We start from the raw sequence: 22,107 nt of genomic DNA, 5'->3' as shown, positions 1-22,107 counted from the left end.
CTTTGCTGCCAAAACAGCCCTGACCCGTCATGCACTGTGTATTCTGACGCCTTTCTATCAGAACCAGCATTAACGTCTTCAGCAGTTTGAGCAACAGTAGATCTTCTGTTGGATCAGATCACACGGGCCAGCCTTCGCTCCCTATGGGTATCAATGAGCCTTGGCCGCTGATGACCCTGTCGCCGGTTCACCGCTGTTCCTACTTGGACCACTTTTGATAGATACTGACCACTGCAGACCGGGAACACCCCACAAGAGCTGCAGTTTTGGAGATGCTCTGATCCAGTGGTCTAGCCATCACAATTTGGCCCTTCATCAAACTCGCTCAAATCCTTACACTTGTCCATTTTTCCTGCTTCTAACACATCAACTTTGAGGACAAAATGTTCACTTGCTGCCTAATATATCCCACCCACTAACAGGTGCCATGATGAGGACATCATCAGTGTTATTCACTTCACCTCTCACTGCTCACAGTATTATGCCTGATCGGTGTATAACTGCACGGAAAAAGCACGAGGTGAGGCAGGCAGTTCTTCTGCCTCGCTGTAGGGGGCGTGCGTGAGTCCAGGGGTTTATGGTTAGTTTGCTGTTCTTCTTCTTTACAGAGATGGCAAGCACCGATACGCTAGCTGAAAAAAACTACCGCAGCAGTTCTTTTTATTTTTATTTTTTCCTGGCACCAAAAATTCTATATCAAAGCTTAAAAATGTCTCAAAACTGGACTTTCAATCAAAACGAGGTAATAAATAACCATTAATCAATGTGCAAGCAGCCAATCGAATGCTGAATCGAAGCTACTGTATTGAATTAATTTATTTGTAAATATGACTCTAAAAGAGTCAGTGCCTCACCAGCCACGAACCTCACTGTTTGCCACTGAATGCTGGCATAAATAATATTAGAATTAGAAGAATGAAATTTTGACAAATCCTACGGATAAGACGAGTACATTGCCATGAAAACAACAAAAGAAAGCAGCATGGATTCGTTGGTGCTTGAGAATCGATTCGCTCGTATGACTCTCTTAAAAGGAGTCGTTCAAACCTAAACGATTCGTTCTCGAATCGCTTGATAAAGCGCTTTGCGTTTAGAGCGCGCGCTACTGCGAAACGCACCTCCAGTCCAGGACACATAGGAGAGAGGACTCACTACCTGTCCGAATGGTGAATGGTAAGGAAATGACCATTAATGCTATAGATTTTTTTAATCTTAAATTTGGTTTACAGACCAAATGCAACCGAATGATAATAGTTTTTATGTTGGATAAAACGGTGCACGGGAGCGCGTGCAGTTATGATTAGACAGGGTCAAATTTTTTGCTTTTTTTAAGATTTGCAGGTTATATCTTCCTTAGTGCTCAAAAGGTGGGGAATGATTATATTTTAGGGGTTTTTAGAGATTTGTAGGTTTACAATATGCATGTGTTTTGGAATCCATGCCGAAATCCGATGGATGGCAGAAACGTGATTTCGTCTCGCGCAAATGTTGCACCTCCGTTGATGTCTAAAAATATGAAGTTTTACATAACATTCATACACTGAAACGTAAAATAAATTTGCTTGGTAAAGACTACTTCTGGTAAAAAAAAAGTCAATGCACACATTTCAGGGTTCATTTATCCACTTATAAGTCTTTTAACCTATTTATATATATATATATATATATATATATATATATATATATATATATATATATATATATATATATATATATATAAATAAAATGTGATATTTTCCTCTTTGTATAAGATACAGATGATTGGTAATTTTATCTTTCTGTAATATTTGATATTAGTTTGGAAATGCATCCATGGAAAACTGCATTATAAAAAAATCCCCATCCACCATTAACTTACAAATTTGTCAATTTAAAAATTCATACTTTCTTATACTATTCTAATGCATGTGTGGCTGGTTAATATGACTGCAATTATATATACACACACACACACATACATATATCTACCCCAAGAGCTTTTTCATTACAATTTCCAGTGTTTTTTATTTTCTTTTCCTGCACCTAGAATGCATTATTCCCTGCACATACGGAAAAACGCTAACAAAACCCGTCATTAAAGGGAGAAGGAGAAATTTGAGGGTGGCAGCGATGCAACAGCGCAGGCTTTGATTCACACTCGATGCCTTCACGCGTCCTCGTGGAAGAAAGTGAGAGAGACAGTGTTTGACAGCAGCATCATTTCACGCAGAGTCTTGGCTTGTCATAAACAGCCGAACTAACACACACACACACACACACACACACAAGCAAATCATGTCATGCTGCACCACATAAAAACTGGAAACCAAATCTGATGTACGCTTCAGGAAGCAGGAACTGTCAGCCGAACTGCAGAAGATAAAGCAAAATGTACCAAGTCAATTACTCTTGTTGGTATTGTTACAGCTGACATATGGCTTCATTACAGATATTTACTTAACCAGATACATTTTTTTTTAAAAATCTCTCTGAGCTTTCTTTGTACACCGTACGTGATAGATCTGTTTGAACTGGTGTTGCTTATCACACATTAACAGGTGTGGACATATGCCCTTGCCTCAGATCTCAGAATTACTTCTTTTATCCTTTTGTGTGCATGATCAAATGCGAAATCTATTATTTATTTTTTTATTTTTCTCATAAGGGGGCGATGACAGAGCCAAGGCTTAAGCCTATGCCTATAAAGCATTTGAATATAGAACTGCTGAATTCTTTAGGCATTTACATGTGACATTTCTGTCAGGTGCACAAGTGGTCTTTTATCATTTAGCCCGGAAAGCTGAAAATCTCCCCGGTGAACGATGTGGTTAGGTGTGACTCATAGATTGATGGCATGATTGCAAGAATTATGTTCATGCCCATACTAGATTATCCACGACAGCTAATCCAGACCCAAAAGATGGCAAAGACGTAAACGTGTACTCTGACAAATCGACCAAAGGCAAGGAAACTTTTGAAAGCCTTTAGACATGCAGTAATACATTTCTTTTCAGAATCCGACCGTCAGTTCTGCTTTTTGGTTAGGAACGAGATATGGATTTGGCTGGAGTGAATATAATCACCAAAAACAAAAAAGAAGCAGTAAATCCTTCCTCTTTATTCCAAGCACAGAGACGTACAGTACCCAGATTGATGACGGCTCAGAAAGCTTTTGACTCAAAGCAAAGTTTCATGTCCGTATTTATAGTTCGGCGTATAATTACATTTAGTGATGCATGGACGGTGATCTGGATGGATGTAGACCATGATTAATGATGACCGTGAGAGTAAAGCCGAACCGCAAAGTGTCCTCTGTGAATAGCAAGAGACGGTGCTACTGAATCTTCCTACTGTACAGGTAACCTGATAAATCATTGTATGGGGTCTTGACGTATCCTTCATACAGTGCGGTGATTAAATATGACTTTACAAGGTGGTGTGTAAAGGTACACATGGGTATTTTGAACGAGCGCTGAGCAGTGAAGCAAGTGCACAGAGATAATGGGTCACCTGAGAGCAGTTCAGTTCAGTGAGCACTGAGACACGGACACTTCCCTCCATCAGGGTCTACATTCTTTACATTTACATTTCTAGCATTTGGCAGACGCCCAAAGGATCCAAAAGGAGACATTTTATACGTCTGAGGGTTAAGGTCCTCGCTTAGGGGCCTAGCGGTGGCAGCTTGTTGGGATTTGACCTCACAAACTTCCAATCAGGACCCCTTATCCTTAACCACTAAGCTACCTACATTCTTATAACTTGGTGGAAGTGCTATATGCTTTTACAAGGATGTCTCTGGTGGTTTATTTGAAGGAATACTACTTGTGACCACCATGCATTTTTCTTGCATCTTGAAAAGAGCTAATAAGGGTGACCCAAGAACATTCTGAGCATGCTCAATGGAAGTGTCATCATTGTGTCTTCGTGTTTTAGTGTGAATTAAAAATTCTGAAAGCATAATTATACAAACATAGATGATAAACCTTTTCACACGATCTTCACACAACATGGTTGGTCTTTGGTTTTGCTTCGACCGAAACCAGGAAGGAATTTTTTTATTTTATTTATATTTTTGCAGTTTCTGTAAAAGCCTGGCGAAAATGACCAGCTTGTAGCTTGAGGTCAGTTTCGTCTCTTTCTCCAGCCTTCTATGGTCAAAGGATTTTTGGCAAAAATGTCGCTCTTAAAAACAGTTTTGTCCAGTTAATAACAAACCAAAGGTACTTCTCAGAGCTGATCCCGAAAAACAGGAAACGACAGTTTTAAATAAAGAACAGATTTGGTTACAGAACAAAAGGTTCCCAAAAGAGTGACAATCATATCAGACAGACCTTTGACTCCGGTTGAGGAGTTTGTTTACAAATGAGATTGATTGAACACCAGGCTGTTTGGGTATCATTACTGTGGTAAAAAAAATCCATTGTTATGATATGAAAATGCACCATTTTTATCAAGTCTGTAGTATTTGGTCTGTAGCATCCTTTGGTGGAAAAACAATAAAATAAAAAGCACCCTAATACATCACTTCATGCATTCAGAGGAGGTTTTATAGGAGATATAGGAGATATGTGTGACTTGAACTCTGATTTGAACATGCACCAGAGGCTGTCTAGCCTCACCTTGTATAGATCTGCTTGCTTGGCTGCAGCTAATCAAACACATCACCATTAACGTGTCTCAATCCCCCAGCTCTCAGTGGAGCTGTTCATTAGTTCCTGCTTTGTGCTTTGCCTCGATGCTGACTCTAGTTTTTTTACTCAGCGACGGACACAATCAAAAGAAGCGATGGCTTATTAGCTCATTATACGATCTACGGTCATTCTTGGCTTCTGATTTTATCATTTTAAAACCCACCACAAACACACACACATGGAGGTTTCCGTGCTTTATGGCATGGATTTTTCTGCATGCTTTCGCGACATGCCTCATGAGCTTATTTAGATTTCAGTGTATAGAGATAAAAAACAACAACAACATATAACTGGTGCATGTCATGCATACACTGACACACACACAATGAAGTCCCTATTTGTAATAAAAACCTTTCCAGTAATTGTTAATCATATGAAAGGTGAGTGTTATGTAAGGTATTAAACCCTTGGGTACGTGACGTCGGAAGATATTCAGTGTTACGTATATTATATTCAGGACCCATCGCGAATGACGAGGTTTTGCGGATGTTCGGTGGAGACACTAAAAATGCTAATACTGTACTGTAAATTCTTATTTTTAGAGTTTAAACTCCCCAAACATGCTCCCAAAATTAAATTAAATTAAATTTAATTTAAAAGTTAGCTTAATACAGAAAGAAATAAATGTTTGACGTAAAAATAGAGTACGGTATCGCCTGTATAAAAACTAATGGAAAAATCACTGAGATCACTTATTCACGGAATGTTGAACCGAGCACAAGGGGCGGGGAGATGAACCGTGACATCGCGTATAGAAAGCATCATAGCTACCAGGCAATCAGCAGCTAGGTAAAACTGTTAATGCTCTGTGATAGGCTACTTTCAACCCTTCCAGCCAATAGCGTGTCGTAATGGCTGTACTGTACGTACCTGACATCGGCGATTTATATTTTATTTAAATTGATATTTTGTTGATTTTACTTTTATATTTGTATTACTTCATTAATAAACTAAACCTTTCTTTCGCATTAAAAAGCATGAAAATGTATAAATTGCCACGAAATTAGCCGTAAACTCTTTTGCAGGATTTCGCGGGTCTGCGAAAAATTTACGATTGCAAATTAGTTAGGTTCCCAAGAAAACTGCGCGGAATTGTGAGACACGGATCTGTGAGGTATTACTGTATACCGTTTTATCCATATCTATAAGACTAGTTAGTGCCTGTTATCACTTACATTATCGCAGCTATAAACACAAGATCCTTCATCAGAATCTCTCTGTTGTAGATAATAAGATACAGCTTGTCGTGATGAGAATGTTACAGCTTCAGTTCAGCTGTTAGAAAGAGCTGATACTGGAGACTCCTTCCAGAAAATCTCCAGAAACAGAAATTTTACAAATCTATATCTGGAACTACTGAGTTAAAGGAAATGAATCAACATCAGAACGGTGATGTGGTAGAATTAAAAAACATAACAGCCAATCATATTCCAGTATGCAAATGATGATCTGTTTACCAGGGAAAAGTGGGTGGGCCATATAAGTTTTAATTTGCATATTCATAGGATCTGGATTTCTTGATAAGGATAAAAAAAAGTGATTCTTACACTTCATTTTCTTTTTCCATTACTGGTATGAAGAATCTTCTGTTCATCCAATCGATTGCCTGAGATGACACGTAATTGTTGGCGCCTCGGTACCTGACAAGGCTCAAAGAAAAATCTATCGATTCTGGCTGCTTTTGGTCATGTTATACTGTATTAAATAGCATAACGCGGACCTTTTTCCGACCTTCTTTTGGCCCCTTTACCCTTACAGTTTTTTCGACGTCACAGTTAGATGTACAAGAGAAACGAGAAGGCTTATCATCGTCACATTCGAATGAGCTTCTCGAGTTTGATGGCTTTTTAATAGATTCCCTCGCACCCAGTGTGCTTGTTAATCTTGTTATCTTGCTTCCTGATAGACGCTTCGCTTTCTTTTTTCCTTATGTAAATGCGCCAGTGATGTCACGAAGTCTCTCGGAGAAGACGGATCAGACGATTGCCTCGTTTGTTGTGCTCCTCGTGCCGGAATGGTTCTACGCATTAGCATTAGTGTTAGCAGGAGGTTTTAGAGATATACGCATTTAGTCTAGCTGAAATTATTCATCTTCACTGTTAAAGAGTGTAATCGAATGACATGTTGAATATACACTCACCGGCCACTTCTTGTAGACCTGTTGAGTCATGCAGTTATGTAATCGGCCAATCACATGGTAGTAGGACGGGGAGTGATATGCAGATACATACCGAGAGCTTCACATCAAACATATAAAATCTTATGGTTTGCTGGTGCCAAATGAGCTGGTTTGAGTATTAAGCCGGAATAAACAAGTGTATGATGGACCTTTAGCTGTAGATGTTCTGAGAGTATAATATGCATGTGTATACAAGAAAACGTCGAAGGTAAAGGTCTTAATAGGGTCAAAATGCGTTTCTCTGCATCTGTTAATTGTTTAAATTAAGAAGTTGCTTAATAAGAAGCTAGAAAGTTGCTAAGATTAAATAAGGTTACTTTCTAATTGGCTCTGAATAATGTATATACAGATGCGAAAAAGAAAAAAAACATCTGGACATGCCGCATATGGAAATGCCGTTCCGATGTTTATACATGTTTACAAGGATGTCTTGGGTAGTTTAGAGATCTATCTATTTGAAGGAATACTACTTGTGACCTCCATGGATTGTTCTAGCATCTTAAAAAGAACCATTAAGGGTGACCCAAGAACATTGTGCAATCTGAGCATGCTCAATGGAAGTCTCATGATACCGTCTTGTCAAGGTGAACAGAAAAGCAAGACAGAACACCTCAAAGCCTGAGGCAGATGAGCTTTATTAACAGAACTCCTCATCCTCAAGAACAAGAGGCATTTGGCAGACGCTCTTATCCAGACCGACTTACATTTAATGTCATTTTTTACAACTGACCACTGCAGGTTAAGGGCCTTGCTCAGGGGCCCAGAATTGGCAGCTTGGAGGACCTGAACTCAAAGCCTTCTGGTCAATAGTCTAACACCTTAACCACTAATCTCCCAAATCCCACCTTAACCACTAAGATACCACATTCCACCCTAGCCAATAATCTACCACATTCCACCTTAGCCAATAATCACCACATCCCACAGACTCACCAAAAATTGGAAAAAGTCCAGGAGATATCTTTCCGATTCCAGGACGACAGCAGTTTCCGAAAAAAAAACCTGGCAAACAAACGTGCCAAGGTCAAAGCCACTGAGATCACACTTTCCCCCTTCTCTGATGTCTGATGGGAATTTTAATTGAAGCTGCTGACCCACATGATTTATTCATGGTCAGGTGTGCAGGTGGATCCGCTATTAAAGTGGGCGGATGGCGAGCGTAGATTTTTCTTTTTTTTTTTATCAGAGTAAACTTCATGAATAATTCATTCCTGATAATTATCACCATTATCTCCAGGGTTTTAATGTAATAAATTACATTCGGTGTCGCACACACCAGCTTGGGAAACGTTACATTATGGACACCTTTAGCGTCGTCCGTTCCTGAGGGGGAGGACTTTTTTTTTTCCTCTTACGCTCATGCACATGCACATGCACACAAATTGCAGTCTCTAAAAGGCTAAAAGATGTCAGTTTAAATGCAAATTCCCTTGTGGCATCCGTCATTTGGACACCGATTCGGCGGGGACTCTACAAGAAAGGCAATAAATCACGAGCTCGGGACTCGCCGTCTGATTTCTTATTAAGGCAAGGTGTGTGCAGGTTTCAGGAGGATTTGAAGACGTCCTCAGGGAACCAGCGAGCGCAGGATTTGCTATAAATTTAGACCAGCTTTGAAACAACTGCTCTAAACTATTTGTCACCTGCCAGTGTTTTAGCATAGCAGTTTTTTTTATCCCATAGCAGTTTTAGCATAGCAGTTTTTTTTTTTCTTTTCTGGAATTCGAGATTAAATTACTCCCACACCAAGGATTCCTTTAATCGATTTGCTTATCTATGAAGAAAAAAGGAAGTCTTTAGATTCAGAAAGGATGAGAGAGATTAAAGAGAAGGAGTGAGAGAGTAGATTAAATGGAGAAGAGTGCCCTGGCTCTCCACACTGATTATAAGGAGAGACACGTTTAAACTTATCGATCCTCGGCTTCGGACTTCACAAAGTATTCTCAGAGAAAGCGCCAATATCTTTAATACTAAGATCCGTAGCCCAACACTTGCTCGCTTTTACCAACCTGAAGTTGATTACTTTTTAATGTGACGCACCATTTTATTCCATCACAGATGACGCATTATACTGTTTTATCCATGTCCATAAGACTAGTTATGTGCATGTTATCACTTGCGTTATAGCAGCTATAAATATAAGTTACTTCATCATAATCTCTCAACTGAAGATAATAAGATAAAAGAAATACAGCTTGTCGTGATGACAATGTTACAGCTTTATTTCAGCTGCTAGAAAGAGCTGATACTGGAGAAAATGTTCAATAAATCATCTGTTGTAGCTGGAACTATTGAGCTGCTGTTATAGAAAACTAATCAAGATCCAGTGACCAAAATGATGCTGTGGTACAATTAAACGTGATAAAAACATAACAGCCAATCATATTCCAGTATGCAAATGCTGACCTGTTTACCAGGGGGAAAGGGAGTGGGTTATAGAAGTTTTAAATTTGCATATTCATAGGAGCTGGATTTCTTGACGAGGATAAAAATGGAAAGTGTTTCTTTGCTAAGACTCATTTCATCCATCTTCAGGCAGGCAGATGAAATTAAACAAAAAAGATTCACGGTTTCTTTCTACAAGATCGAACATTATATTTGACATTCCTTAAAAAAAAAAAAAGCTAAAAATGACTGATACACATAAACATTAAATACACATTTAAATCGTTTCATTTCACAAATCATGCATTTGTGAAAAATCGGCATTTTGATGACCGCTCATGATTTTATGTTATGAGTCCCAGATTGAATTACTGCTGGGAATATTGGACAGCAGCACACTCCGTCTACTTGTTAAAGCGTTTCTCTCCAGCAAAACAGAACGAGACAAGGTTTTTAGCAGTTTATAATTTGTTTATTTTATAATCTCCTTTAATAAATATAACAGGCAGTGATATGAATAATTTTTTCATTTATATTGTGCCTTTTTCAAGCACGAGTTACAAATCTGCAAAATGCATAAATAGTCATCAAAAAAATAAAACAGCCATAAAAAGGCATAAAATGTGGAAATAAATGCATAAATAATCACCAAAAAACAGCTATAAATAGGAATAAAATGGGGAAATAAATGCATAAATAGTCACAAAATAAGCAGCCATAAATAGGCATAAAATGGGCAAAAAATGCATAAATAATCACCAAAAAAGCCATAAATAAGCATAAAATGGAGAAAAATGCATAAATATTCACCACAAGAACAGAATAGGCATAAAATTGGATAAATAATAGCCAAAATAAATAGGCATAAAATGGAAAAAATGCATAAATAGTTACAAAAACAGTCCATTGATCATAATAAACTCTGTATCATAAAGAGCATGAATTATAGGTGTGTGATGCAATGACACTATCTGATCTGTATCTCTGTAATGCTCCAAAAATACTTATCTGTATCTGTATAGCCTGAAAAAGTAGGTGTGGCCTAAACATGAAGTTTTTTTAAGTATTTATTCAATATATAAACCCTACTATTATGTATGAGGTTTTCAGCTTTTCCTTCTAGTGCTCCATTGACTTACTGTATTATACAGTTCATAAGTTGATATGATTCTGTTTTATTTTTGTCGGGAACATGTGGTCTGTCAGGTTTACTAAAAATATTACGTATAGCTTATATAAAAATAAGTTTCTCAACCAAACCCAATTTCATCACTTATACTAAAGTTAATTGAAACAGTTTTCCAACAGCTAGATCAGATGATGTAGAGTAAGCGTGTTCAATTTAAGTAGTACAGTGGAACCTCAGCATATAAATGTCCTACCATACGAATTTTCGCCTTAAGAATTAAAATTTTGCAAGAAATTCCATTTCGGCTAAGTACGTCCGGGAGCCGTTCAAAACCGATTGTTTCGGATTATCTGCATTTGCATAATTGTATGAGAGAACAGAAGCCAACTTTAACCCTTTTTACCAGTACACTAGCTTTCCATTTCTCCTGTAGAATGGAAATTGACTTATGGGACAATTTCAATCAGTATAAACAAATGAATTATTTTCTGGCTGTGAGTCTGATCTTAAATGAGTCTGTTGGCTTTCAGTGTGTTTTAGACGTGTGTGTTGCCCTCTGTTGGATAACCTTACACAGAATTATAGCGGTTGAAGATAAATTTTAGACGCTTATGAACAAGCACTTGGCGCTTCCCAGAGAGCAGAAATGGGTTTGATATCACCATTTATTTTGAAGATAGAAACATTTGTGTGGAAAAAAAACTGTTTTTCTAGAACTTTTCTATGAATACATTGCCCCTAGTAGGCTAAGGAATAACAGAAACACTTATAAAACACTACAAATTCTTAAAGCTCCGAGTGTCTACTTTCATATGAGCTTCATGTTAAGCACCACTGTGGAGTGAGACATGATGAAGAAATTCAATCCTAAACATTAACACAACAAAACAGACCTCTGGTTACCGCCCCAAAAAAATAGATAAGTAAATAAATACAACAACCGCAACCCTGAAAATTTGAGCTTCATATCAGACTCCTCTCTCAGGCTTGCATAAAAGCATGTCATCCAGCTGTAGGATGTTAGTTGTAGTGTATAATGGGTGGTTTCTTTATAAATATGAACAAACTCAGGCCTGTGAGTTTATAATGGCTAATTTGCAGCATGACAACTGGTAATTATCGGTTGTTTTTTTCTTTTTTTCTTTTTTAATCAGACGTCTGGCATTAAGCTGAAATTGAAAAGGTCTAGTATCAACAAGAAAGGATGAGGAGAAAAGGAAAGAATATCAAGTCTTGGCTATTTCTCTCAGATGAATACTCGATGGATTGAAGAATATGAAACTGCATTGAGTTGCAAATCACATTTAGTGTCTTTTCTACCACTCTCTCGACACTCCCCCGCTGTATGCCTCCATACTGCGGCTAATAATTCACGATATTGTGTTTCTTCCTTTGACTCAATTTATTCTTAAGCGTATCTGTACAATGTGAAAGGACAAGAAAAAAAAAATCTGGGCAACCTGAAAAAGTCTAGTTTTCTAACAGTGGAAGATTGTCTTTACGGCTAGACGTGATCTTAACACTATTAAGGAGATAGCAAAAGAAGGAGAAGAAGAAGGTTTAATTGGATTTCAGAGAAAGGAAACTATAAAAAAACACAGCCACTAAGACTGCTCTTTACTATAAATAGAACCCTTCATAACCAACCTTTCTATAGTGATTACAGTGGGGAGAACAGTGAGAACTTGGTGTAGATTCTCCATTTACAGTTACCTTTTTAGCATTTGACAGACGTCTTTATCCAGAGTGACGTACAAAAGTGCTCTGGAGTCTCTATCAATGAATACGTTAACACTGGTTCAGTAGGTCACAGACTTGGGATACCATCAGCCTCAAAACTGTGTTGGGAGGAATTATTTTAATACATAAAACAAGCAGGGAAAAATAAGAGCTAGTTTAAGTGTTTCAAGAAGAGGTAGGTCCTCGTCCATCATTTGAAGAAGGACAGATGTTCGGACATCTAGGGGAAGTTCCTTCCTCCACTTCAGTGCCAGAACTGAAAGTGATGTGTACCTATCTCTTACCCTAAGAGATGGTGGGAGCAGTCGAGCAGTGCTAGTAGATCTGAGGTAATGAGGTGCAGTGTGAGATTTGAGGTAAAAGGGAGCTGGTTCTTTCTTGGCTTTGTAGGCAAGCATCAGTGTTTTCTGATGTGTGCAGCTTTCGGAAACCAGTTGAGGGAACGCAGCAGTGGGGTGGTGTGGGGGAACTTCAAGAAAACAAGTCACTCAGCTGCATTTGGGATCATTTGCAGAGAAAGAGTTGCAGTAGTCCAGTCTGAACAAGCATCTGAGCAGCCTGTGCAGATAAAAATTCTGATGTTGTACAGAAGAAACCCGACATAAGCAAGTCAAAACAGTAACATGGGAGGAAAAGGAGAGTTGATTGTCCATGGTTACCCCAAGGGTGTGAGCATCGGCCAAAGAGGAGATGAAGTTGTTCTTTGTCTCTATTCCGACAACGATATTTGATGTCTGTCTGGTGTTTGAACGATAATTACAAGTCTCTCTTGTCAAGTTTTATAAGGAGACAGATTGTATTCACACATCCAGAGAAGGTGTTATTCTGTCACTTCTAGTTAATGATGTTGAGAAAATTACAGAATATATCTTTGAGGTATTTGGTGGAAAATAAGGTAAAAAGAATAGAACAGTCATACATCCTGTAAAGATTCATTTGCAAGCTTAATTTAGCATAAAGGTAAAATAGAGCATGGAACATTCTGTCATATTTGACTTTTCTCTGCTCTGGTTAATAACCTCTACACCTCCTGTCCCTGTCTGACTTCCTCTGTTAGTGAGATCTCACACCTGAATCATGTCATAGATCATCTTTTTGCTGCATGGTCTAATAAGCTTCTCTTTTATTCCAGATCGCACCAGTGTTCCATCACGCACTTCAAAATGAGACGTCTTGGGAACTGAAATTAAATTAGGCCCCAGAAATAAGAAGTGCATTAACAGCTCGGTATTTGATTTGGATCAGCGCCTGTGGTGTGGATGAGCAGCTGGTGATGGAGGGAGACCGCCTTAACAACAGCACGCAGCCCATGTTGGGGTGGGACGTAGAGACTTGCCCGCTCTCGCTGGGTGCAACCACCTTCCTGATCATGGCGTACAGCACCATGCTGGCTGTGGGCCTGGTGGGAAACACCTGCCTCGTCCTGGTTATCCTGCGCCAAAAGGAGATGCACAACGTGACTAACATCTTCATCGCCAACCTTTCCTGCTCCGACATCCTCATGTGCGTCATATGCCTGCCCAGCACCATCACCTACACGCTGATGGACAGGTGGATTCTAGGATTGGCTCTTTGCAAACTGACTTCTTTCGTCCAGTGTCTGTCCATCACGGTCTCCATTTACACCTTGGTTCTGATCACACTGGAAAGGCATCAGCTCATCATCCACCCTACCGGTTGGAAGCCTGTGCTTGGACACTCCTACCTGGCTGTGGCTGTCACCTGGATTATGGGATGCTTCGTCTCGCTGCCCTTCTTTTCTTTCACCTACTTGGAAGACTTGACCGTCCACAACCTCACCATTCCCACTGATCCTTCTGAAGATCACCTGGTCTGCATGGAAAAGTGGCCATCAGATGCTAACCGCTTGGCATACACTACATCCATTCTGGTGTTTCAGTACTGCCTGCCTCTTACACTCATCAGCGTCTGCTACTTGCGCATTTTCCTGCGCCTCAGTCAGCGCAGAGACATTATCGAGAGGACGCGGGACGCGCGTCAACGGAACGCAAAACACTCCCGGCGCATCAACGCCATGCTCGCCTCCATCGTGGCCCTGTTCGCCCTCTGCTGGCTGCCGCTGAACGTCTTCAACACCATTTTCGACTGGAACCATGAAGTGCTCACATGGTGCCACAACGCCGTCTTCTCAGTGTGTCACCTCACAGCCATGGCTTCCACATGCGTCAACCCCATCATCTACGGCTTTCTCAACAACAACTTCCAGAAGGAGCTGAAGTCACTCCTCTACCAGTGCCGATGCTCGGGGGTCCCGAGGAGCTACGAGAGCTTCCCGCTGTCTACCGTCAGCACTGATGTGACGAAAGGCTCCGTTCTCAGCAACGGCTCTGACAGCATCGCCGTCTCACCTCAACAGCAAGAGAAAGAGTGTTTGTAAATGATCACCTCGTGGAAATTAGACTCACATTGCTGGCAGATATCATTTGAAAAACAAAAGTGGTTCAATCTCACTATGAATTCCTCCTACATCATCATCAGCCAACCGCTGGACCGGAAAATGATTGGTTGCACCATTTCTTTTCAGAAAATGTATCCTTACGATTTGAGGGCACTGTGTAAATATCGAAGATTATATTTTCTTGGCTAGACGAAACTAAAAAACTCTCTTAAAAAGCATATAAAGGCCTTAAAAGGTAAGTTTCACCTGCTAGTCACCAGGTAGAGCATTATATGCTAAAGTAGGTTGTGTATTTGAGGTTGTAGTCCTCTGAAATACACAGAACGTGTGTGAACTTGAGCACTTACTTTACAAAATAAGGTAGGGGAGGGGCTCCTCGTCCGTCCATGCGACTGCTGGTCATCTGAAAGACAGCAACATTTCACAAAAAAGCGTACATCGGTGTACACCAATGGACTTACGACGAGGACATGGACGATTGATGGACAGTTGGCAGCACTTGACCAGCATGTGACAGTGTTACGTTAGGAGGTGGGGCTACACATCAAAAACAAAGTTCTCTGCATCGGTCAAGAAAACATAGCAGCTATCTGAAAGATTTCAGAGAGACCTTTACCTAAGGCCTTGATGAAAACCACAGTGTTTCTATGGTTCAAAAATGTGAATGTAAAGAAAAATTTCCTTTATTCATCCAAACTTAATTCATTCCCTTTAACTCTACTTCACCTCCTTTTTCTTTACACAGTGGGATTCACTATTATCACACGCAGATCAGTAGATCAGCAGAAGGTCACAAGGTCAAAAGGTGGAGCTAAACTGTAAATAGCGCAGCAGGCTGTTAAACTGTAATAACATTTTAATGCTGTAATAATGTTTAGTTCCCCAGAAATAAACGAACTCTGTTAGTTCATTCGGCGATCATGAAAAAAGCTGAAATAGTGAAAGCACTCAATTATTTATTTATTTAATCCAGAGCGTCCATGTTACAAGGTGACCAAATCTGCTTCATAATCACATTTGCTTGAATATTCAGACTGGGTGTTGTGGTAATGGAGCAGGAGTTCGAGTAGTACAGGAGACAGGAAAGTTCGCTAGCATGCAGTGGGTCTTGTTTATCCATCTTGTGTGTGAATGTTTCCACAGGCCAAACCGAACGAAAAATTCCCACCAGGTTTACTACAGTTAACGCTAGCAATGCTTAGTAAACGTGTGCGTATAGTCGTCGATAATCACTCGAAAATTACTTAGCATGTTCGAGCCACAGCTGGTTTACATTAAGCCACGCCCACAAAACTGCCAGCACTTCCTAAGCACAGCACATGTTAAAGCGTCAAAAATAATTAAAGGTGACTCCAAACATGAATATACAGCATACACCAATCAGGCATAACATTATGACCACCTGCCTAATATTTTGCTGGTCCCCCTTTTGCTGCCAAAACAGCCCTGACCCGTCAAGGCCTGGACTCAAGTACTTAAAGGATTCTTTTGATAGATACTGACCACTGAACACCTCACAAGAGCTGCAGTTTTGGAGATGCTCTGATCCAGTCGTCTAGCCATCACGATTTGCCCGTTGACAAACTCGCTCAGATCCTTACGCTTGCTTCTAACACATCAACTTTGAGAGCAAAATGTTCACTTGCTGCCTAATATATCCCACCCACTAACAGGTGCTATGCTGAGGAGATCATCAGTGTTATTCACTTCACCTGTCAGTGCTTATAATGTTATGCCTGACCGGTGTATCTACACCACTGAAGCTTATTATGACTCGCGTAAAACAGATTATAACATACACCCAGCACTTTAGATATCTGTATATGTTTAATACAGAAATCTGTTCAGCTGGAGTGACGTTCCTGCACTGTATGCGTCTCACAGCTCTAGGGTTCATTCTTGACTCTATTTTCTATAAAAATGGATTTATTGTAAATGGGTTGGTGGCTCATCCCATGGTGTATATTCCTGCCTCTTTTATGAAGTTCCCCAGCGGACCAAGATAACAGAGGAAGGGCAGAACGTGTTACTCAAGCAGTCAAGCAGTAGCGTTACTCAGAGGGCGGGCAGTTTGCCGGACGGCCAGAGAGATGATATGATGAGTGGTGAAGGAAACGTGTGTACGTTAAATGGAGGGAAAGGGGCGACTAGAAACAAAAACCTAGCAGAGATTACTGTATTTTTGATCCTATAGAATTTAGAGAGTTGCCCATAAAAGAAACAGTGATATCACTAATTGCCTACTGGCTGCTCTACTGTATGTGAAGTGTATTTTATTCATTTTATTTTATTTTATTTTATTCAGACTTGGTAGTAATTGTGTTGATGCGTCTTACTAATTGAAGTGTTTTAGAGATATTAACGAAGGCATATTGAGGGTTTCACGCTTATGATTAATCCACTGTTTGAATCCACTTTATTGATGTTTATCCATGCATTTTCGTTGTGTGTGTGTGTGTTTCAGTTTGAGATCTGCCCAATGCTTTCGTCACAAATCTCCGCGGTCGATCAGAGCGCAGCTGCCGGCTTTAAATGGTGTGCAGTCCTTAATTCACCGTGCTGTCACTCAGCCGCTGATTGTGTTCAGATATAAAGCTTATTTTTATACACAAAACACCCACAAGCCACATTCCCTCTCTCTCTCACACACACACACATAAGCCCTGCAGGAAAAATACAGCCCTGGTCCCTACATACCCAGGGTTTCCACGACTGGCTCTGAATCCACCAGGATATGGATGAAGTGATTATTGAAGAGGAATGAAATGGATGTAGAGATTTCCGAACTTAACCTGTAGCACAAGACTCGTGTAGGAAAATGTTAAGCATTTAACGATTGAAAAGAAAATGGAAAATCATGATATGGACTTTATATCAGTATATCATCCAGCCCTAGTGTGAAGCTCAGCCACGCTCTATACACACCAGACACCATTTACCAGACACGCATACAGACAGACATGACAGCACTTTTAGCTAGTTCATTGGTTAGTTGGTTAGATGTAGTTACTCAGTTATGTTTGTTTAACCAGGATAAAAACTCATTGAGATTAAATCTCTTTTTCAAGAGTGACCTGGACAAGAGGGCGGCAAGAGACAACAAAAATGTGATTGAGTGAGTGAGCGAGTTAATGTATGAGTGTGTGTTTGAGTAAGTTAATAAGTCAGTGAGTGAGTGAATGAGTGTCTGAGTTAATGTATGAGTGTGTGTTTGAGTAAGTTAATAAGTCAGTGAGTGAGTGAATGAGTGTCTGAGTTAATGTATGAGTGTGTGTTTGAGTAAGTTAATAAGTCAGTGAGTGAGTGAATGAGTGTCTGAGTTAATGTATGAGTGTGTGTTTGAGTAAGTTAATAAGTCAGTGAGTGAGTGAATGAGTGTCTGAGTTAATGTATGAGTGTGTGTTTGAGTAAGTTAATAAGTCAGTGAGTGAGTGAATGAGTGTCTGAGTTAATGTATGAGTGTGTGTTTGAGTAAGTTAATAAGTCAGTGAGTGAGTGAATGAGTGTCTGAGTTAATGTATGAGTGTGTGTTTGAGTAAGTTAATAAGTCAGTGAGTGAGTGAATGAGTGTCTGAGTTAATGTATGAGTGATTTGAGTGAGTGAGTAAATGAGTGAGATAGTGAGAGTTCATGAAAGTGTGTGTGTGGGTGAGTTCATGAGTGCGTAAGTTAATGAATGAGTGAGTGTGTGAGTGACTTAATGAATGGGTAAGTGAGTGAATGAGTGTGTGGGTGAATGAGTGCGTTGGTGAGTTAATAAGTGAGTAAGTGATTGAATAGGTGTGTGAGTTGATGGGTGAGTTAATGAGTGAGTGAGTGATTGAGTGTGTAAGTGGATGAATGAGTGTGTGAGTTAGTGAGTGAGTGATTTAGCGAATGAGCGAGTGAGTGAGTAAATGAGTGAATGAGTGAGTGAGACAGTGAGAGAGTTCATGAATGGGTAAGTGAGTGAGTGAATGAGCGTGGTGGTGAGTTAATGAGTGTGTGAGTAAATGAATGAGTTAATGAGTGTGAGTGAGTTAATGAGTGTGTGAGTGAATTAATGAGTTAATGAGTGTGTGAGTGAATGAGTTAATGAGTGTGTGAGTGAATTAATGAGTGTGGGAGTGAATGAGTTAATGAGTGTGTGAGAATTAATGAGTGTGTGAGTGAATGAGTTAATGAGTGTGTGAGTGAATTAATGAGTGTGGGAGTGAATGAGTTAATGAGTGTGTGAGAATTAATGAGTGTGGGAGTGAATTAATGAGTGTGGGAGTGAATGAGTTAATGAGTGTGTGAGAATTAATGAGTGTGTGAGTGAATGAGTTAATGAGTGTGTGAGTGAATTAATGAGTGTGGGAGTGAATGAGTTAATGAGTGTGTGAGAATTAATGAGTGTGTGAGTGAATGAGTTAATGAGTGTGTGAGTAAATGAATGAGTTAATGAGTGTGAGTGAATTAATGAGTGTGAGTGAATTAATGAGTGTGTGAGTGTGTGAGAGTTAATGAGTGTGTGAGAGTTAATGAGTGTGTGAGTGAATTAATGAGTGTGGGAGTGAATGAGTTAATGAGTGTGTGAGAATTAATGAGTGTGTGAGTTAATGAGTGTGTGAGTAAATGAATGAGTTAATGAGTGTGTGAGTGAATTAATGAGTGTGTGAGTGAATGAATGAGTTAATGAGTGTGAGTGAGTTAATGAGTGTGTGAGTGAATTAATGAGTGTGTGAGTGAATGAATGAGTTAATGAGTGTGTGAGTGAATGAGTTAATGAGTGTGTGAGTGAATTAATGAGTGTGTGAGTGAATGAATGAGTTAATGAGTGTGTGAGTGAATGAGTTAATGAGTGTGGGAGTGAATTAATGAGTGTGGGAGTGAATGAGTGTGTGAGTGAATTAATGAGTGTGGGAGTGAATGAGTTAATGAGTGTGTGAGAATTAATGAGTGTGTGAGTGAATGAGTTAATGAGTGTGTGAGTGAATGAGTTAATGAGTGTGTGAGTAAATGAATGAGTTAATGAGTGTGTGAGTGAATGAGTTAATGAGTGTGTGAGTAAATGAATGAGTTAATGAGTGTGAGTGAATTAATGAGTGTGTGAGTGAATGAATGAGTTAATGAGTGTGTGAGAGTTAATGAGTGTGTGAGTGAATGAATGAGTGTGTGAGTGAAAGAATGAGTGTGAGTGAATGAATGTGTGTGAGTGACTGAACGAGTTAATGAGTGAGTGAGTTAATGAGTGTGTGAGTGAAAGAATGAGTGTGTGAGTGAATGAATGAGTTAATGAGTGTGTGAGTGAGTTAATGAATATGTGAGTGAAAGAATGAGTGTGTGAGTGAATGAATGAGTTAATGAGTGTGAGTGAGTTAATGAGTGTGTGAGTGAATGAACTAGTTAATGAGTGTGTGAGTGAAAGAATGAGTGTGTGAGTGAATGAGTTAATGAGTGCGTGAGTGAGTTAATGAGTGTGTGAGTGAGTGAGTTAATGAGTGCGTGAGTGAGTTATTGAATGAGTGAGTGAGTTAATGAGTTAATGAGTGCGTGAGTGAGTTATTGAATGAGTGAGTGAGTTAATGAGTGTGTGAGTGAAAGAATGAGTGTGTGAGTGAATGAATGAGTTAATGAGTGTGTGAGTGAGTTATTGAATGAGTGAGTGAGTTAATGAGTGTGTGAGTGAAAGAATGAGTGTGTGAGTGAATGAATGAGTTAATGAGTGTGTGAGTGAGTTATTGAATGAGTGAGTGAGTTAATGAGTGAATGGGTGAGTAAGTGAACGATCTCTATATCAGTTTTAATCCATTGTGCTGCTTTGAAATATTTCTGTGTATTAATAATTGTGCCTGCTGATCATCAACAAACATTTTGGTCTGGTCTTTCTGTGTGCATACATAGGTGTGTGTGTGTGTGTTGCTATACTTTTAAACACTGACCATGAATAAACCGATACCTACTGTTTATTTTTCTACTTCTGTACACCGAGCATGTGTTTTGTCGTGATATAATTAATTACTCAACCCTGATCGTTTCAGTATCAAGCTGATGATAGATATTAAATTTAACTCTCCACCTGTCTGGTATCTAATGCCGTATCATTGCTGATTTTATGGCTTCTGCTGTATATAAGGTATAAGGTATAAGGTCCAGGTGAAAGTTGAGTTGTTTACAGTGCCAGCAGGTTTAGTCATGAAAGAGGATTTAGATTTAAACTCTCCTGTAATTTATTATAACACAGTTTATCTAACACAGTGCAGGATTAACGAATCGGGGTTGGGCCATTTGTAGGCAGATCTGTGGATATGTAGGAAAAAAATAAATATCATTGATCTGTGCAAACACTTTCAAACTTCTCTGCATTATTATTATTATTGTTATTATTATTAATTAAAAAAAAAACAGCACTGTGAAGGAAAAACTGACCAACAAATCTCTGAGCTCTGGGAAAGCACTGACCATAAAACCCTTAGAGGTTTACTGGTGAGAGAAAAAACTCCAGCCTAATAATAATAACAATAATAATAATAAAAAAAGACTACTACTAATAACAGAACGTCATTTGAATCATTTCTCAGTAGACAGGGGATGTGCTTTTTATATAATGAAGTACAAATTCCAAGCAGTATCCCGGCTCTACCACATTTATGGCATTTGGCACAGCAAGTTACATTTTTTTTTATCTCATTTTATACAGCTGAGGGTTAAGGGCCTTTCTCAGGGGCCCAACGGTGGATGTTTGGTGGACCTCAGATTTGAGCTCACAACCTTCTGAGCAGTAGGCCAACACTTTAACCATTAATCTACCAGTACAGCTGCTGGTGTCTGGCTTCCACCCAGAATAAATGAGCAGATTTTAATTTTACATTTCCCTGAAGTGATTTTCTGGCCACGCCAATGTAGTGTATATATTATCAGAAGCATAATAAAGCGAGTGTGTGTGTGAGTGTACAGCCTCATAATAGCCCAAGATGTAATCCTGAATTCCGTCTAGATACACAATATATTCTTTTTATATTGTTCATTATATTGACAAACTTTAGTCACATTCTACAGTATTAGATCTCTAACGCCGTATCTATACCATCAACTAATTATAAATATGCATCAAGACCTCTCAGTGTGACATTTGGATGTATGCATGAATGACGAATCAGCATTTTTGTTGCTGTTGCTGTGCTACATGAGCCTCATGTAAGTCATCACCACTGGTGGATTTTTGCCTTATTTTAAAAAAAAATTAAGAATGATCAGATACAGTAGAAAGGCCTTATTGTGTAGATCATTATCTGTACTATGATAATATTCCTGAGTGTGTATATAATATCATAGAAAAAAAAAAATCCAGTGTATAATGTCCTGTACTGATGGCTTTGATTCTTCAGTGTGCTTCAGTGTCTATTAAAATGGCTGACTGCAATCGATTTTCTTTTCCTCTTGAATTCTTTCATTTTGCCAGTTCCGAAAACGACCGTCGGGCTAACTAATGCGCCGGTTTCTCGCGCCCGGAAGGAGTACAACGTCAATACCTAAAACAAGCTTAAGCTCAAGTTCCAGACAAATATTAGCAATCGCAGCCGGAGCGCTCCGGTCCAAACTGATACACACAGGATGAAGGAAT

The 22,107-nt window shown here is 39.3% G+C and overlaps 1 protein-coding gene across 1 annotated transcript; it reads left to right on the top strand.

Annotated features, from left to right (window-relative positions):
* The first annotated feature begins 622 nt into the window (after positions 1–622).
* On the top strand, positions 623–21,897 carry npy8br (neuropeptide Y receptor Y8b). Its single transcript, XM_058390712.1, has 2 exons — positions 623–1,173; positions 13,236–21,897. The coding sequence occupies exon 2, from the start codon at positions 13,377–13,379 to the stop codon at positions 14,499–14,501; it is 1,125 nt and encodes a 374-aa protein (XP_058246695.1). The 5' UTR covers positions 623–1,173; positions 13,236–13,376; the 3' UTR covers positions 14,502–21,897.
* The last annotated feature ends 210 nt before the right edge of the window (positions 21,898–22,107 follow it).

This window comes from Hemibagrus wyckioides, linkage group LG05 (assembly GCF_019097595.1).
Source record: "Hemibagrus wyckioides isolate EC202008001 linkage group LG05, SWU_Hwy_1.0, whole genome shotgun sequence".
Classification (NCBI taxonomy): Eukaryota; Metazoa; Chordata; class Actinopteri; order Siluriformes; family Bagridae; genus Hemibagrus; species Hemibagrus wyckioides.
Note: the sequence above shows the minus strand (reverse complement) of the source record. Positions and strands in the feature narration are given on the sequence as shown.

Excerpts from the sequence above, each read along its gene's own strand:
- npy8br (XM_058390712.1), top strand. The coding sequence starts at position 13,377 with ATGGAGGGAGACCGCCTTAACAACAGCACGCAGCCCATGTTGGGGTGG.